The sequence below is a fragment of the Meles meles genome, chromosome 2, assembly GCF_922984935.1.
Source record: "Meles meles chromosome 2, mMelMel3.1 paternal haplotype, whole genome shotgun sequence".
Classification (NCBI taxonomy): domain Eukaryota; kingdom Metazoa; phylum Chordata; class Mammalia; order Carnivora; family Mustelidae; genus Meles; species Meles meles.
In genome coordinates this window covers 82,851,691-82,854,226 of record NC_060067.1, presented here as the reverse complement: position 1 = coordinate 82,854,226, position 2,536 = coordinate 82,851,691, and the positions used below count along the sequence as shown (strand labels likewise).

At 38.6% G+C, this 2,536-nt stretch overlaps 1 protein-coding gene across 1 annotated transcript; it reads right to left on the bottom strand.

Annotated features, from left to right (window-relative positions):
• Nucleotides 1-271: 271 nt before the first annotated feature.
• Nucleotides 272-1,100, bottom strand: LOC123937223 (ubiquitin carboxyl-terminal hydrolase 48-like; the record flags this gene model as incomplete). Its single annotated transcript, XM_045997899.1, has 1 exon — nt 272-1,100. A coding segment is annotated over one exon (648 nt), but the record flags the coding sequence as incomplete, so codon positions are not given.
• Nucleotides 1,101-2,536: the final 1,436 nt, after the last annotated feature.

Sequence of the window (2,536 nt, the reverse complement as noted above, 5' to 3'; positions counted from 1 at the left end):
TCTCTCTCTGTCAAATAAATAAATTAAAAAAAAAATAAAATAATTCTCTCTTCTTCCAGTCTTCTGTGGTACTGGTTGTTTAGACTTAAATTTATCTGCTTTCTCTATGGATAAGCATAGGGCTGTGGGGGATGAGTTTGGATCACAATGACTGAATATCTAGAAGACAATTAGAACATTCATATTGCAAGATTGCTTCCTTTCCAACAGATCCTCATGTATGAATTAAACATCTCTTTCTCATTTTTTTTTTTTTTTAATGTCTTTCAGTGCAATCTGCTTTATTTGACATAAGGCATTTGGGACAGTCACTTCGGAAGAGTTCTCTGCCTTTTGGAAGAGTCATAGAATGGTTTAATTCTTAAATCCACTTTTTCGGTAATGCCCTAACATGCCAAACTCCTCGCTTCCGTTCTGGTCATTTCTTTAGCCGTCAGCAAGTGTTCAAAAGATTAGTGTCCGAGTAGACCAGTACCTTTAAACCCTTCTTCCGGCATACATACTTGCATGACGTCATCCATTGCGGCGTAATCCGCAATTGGCTCATCAGCCTTTAACAAAATGACAGATTCGGGAATGACGCCGAGGGTGCCGAGGGTGGCACAGTCGTCACTTAGAATCTTTACGTCGATTGACAGATTCTGGTCAAAAGGAGCAACTGAAAACGCATGCATGATCTGAATTTTCAGTTCTTTTAACGTCTGATTAGCAGAAACAAGAAGTGCTTTCTCACCACGAACTTTTCTATGTCGCATACTGCGCCGAATGACTTGCTTTTGATAGGCTATATAATTTTGATGGGTTATCTTTTGCCGCTTTGTCCCTCCATTGCTTTGATTAAAATCTGGATCTTTTTCTCCATCTGGTTTAGCTTCTTCCTTATCCTCCTCTGTTTCGGAACTACTCACATTGAGCTCCGGAGCTGAATCCTTCATCACCTTTTTGTTATCCACAACTTTATGAACATAGATGGTGGCCTGAGTGTATTCACGTAGGTCCCTCTGCTGTTGACACGATAAGCCCTCTCTGCATTCTGGACAGAGTTTTGGCTCAGAAATATACTGTGTTTCTGAAGGGTTTGCATCTCCCACTTCAGTTCTTGTGATTTAATTAACTTAACTTTGATTTTGATACATTCCCAGCTTCAAAAAGGAAGATGGGTAGAAAAAGGAATCCTATTTATAACACTTTCCTTCTGTGGAAATACCTTTTGAGTCCTTGAAAGTAAGACTGTCCATTTTCATGTTAATGGTTAGAGAAGCCTGCTGAGTTGAGTTATCATGGATAAATTTAAGGAATATATGATATCACTTCCTTGCTTAAAACCCTCTACTGGCTTTCTGTCACACAATGAAATCCAGTCTTCATGACAAACTGTGTAACCAAACAGGATCATTTCCCCAGCTTCCTCTCCAATGTGATTTCTTACCACACTTTCTTGAACATTCTTCTCTGGCTCTGTTAGCTCAGTTGCCATTCCTTGAATATATCTAATGTAATCCTGTCTCCAGAGTTTCTGTGCTCGCTAGTCCCCTCATTCACAACAGTTTTCTTCTAAATGTTTACCTCATATCTCTAGTGAACTGCCACCTCCTAGAAGGGGCATTCCTGACTAAGATAGCATGCTCACCTTACAGTCTTTATCACCAGCTGAGTTTATGTTACATAAACCATCAGTATAGGGACTTTATTGTATATACATTTTTCTATTTTCCAGTGCTCAGAACAATGTCTGGCTCATAGGAATTAGTCAGTAAATATTAACTAATTTTTATTTTATTAATGGGTCACTGTATCAACTAGTATTGTAACTCATAAATGGGCTATGGTTATCATTGGTACTTCCTGAGCAAAGCTTTGGTCCTGAGAGTGATGATGGATTGATGATTTAGATACCTAGGGAAGATATAAAGAATATGTTTTATTAGAGCATGGTTCTTATGGTCCAAGATGGTAGGGAATATTAAGGCCAAATATGACACACAGGCTTAATTCACTCAGGGAAAAAATTGGTGTGACCTGTCTTTAGTAAATTATAACCTGTAATCCATTGAAATTAGCTTGTATCGATCTTTTGTCTATGGCAACTATCATCTGAAACATGGGTGACATACCATGATGACAACTTTCTTTACCTCCTCCAGTCAGGAATGAGGAATTCTTGGGATGAGTATTTTTCCATCCTGGAATGATGTTATAGGGGGAGAAAGAGGCTCCCTGCTTTCATCCATTCTGACCACCAGACAACTTTAGGAGTTGGTTACCGTGGAAACTGTTCCAATTATCGAGGATGAAATAGTTTAAGACTATTGCATATCATACTCAAGTGGATCTACAAGTAGGGAAACTTAGTAACATTTATTTAAAAATTGACAGAAACTTCTGTGATAGCAAGCTTGTAAAGCTGATAAGATTTTCTCTCCAAGCATATACAATGATTTCCCTTCATACTGTTGCAGGTTCCCAGGCCCATTATCATCTACTTTAGGGTGAGGGGGAAAGAAGGCAGGGGTAGCTGCTGTAAATATAATATTCC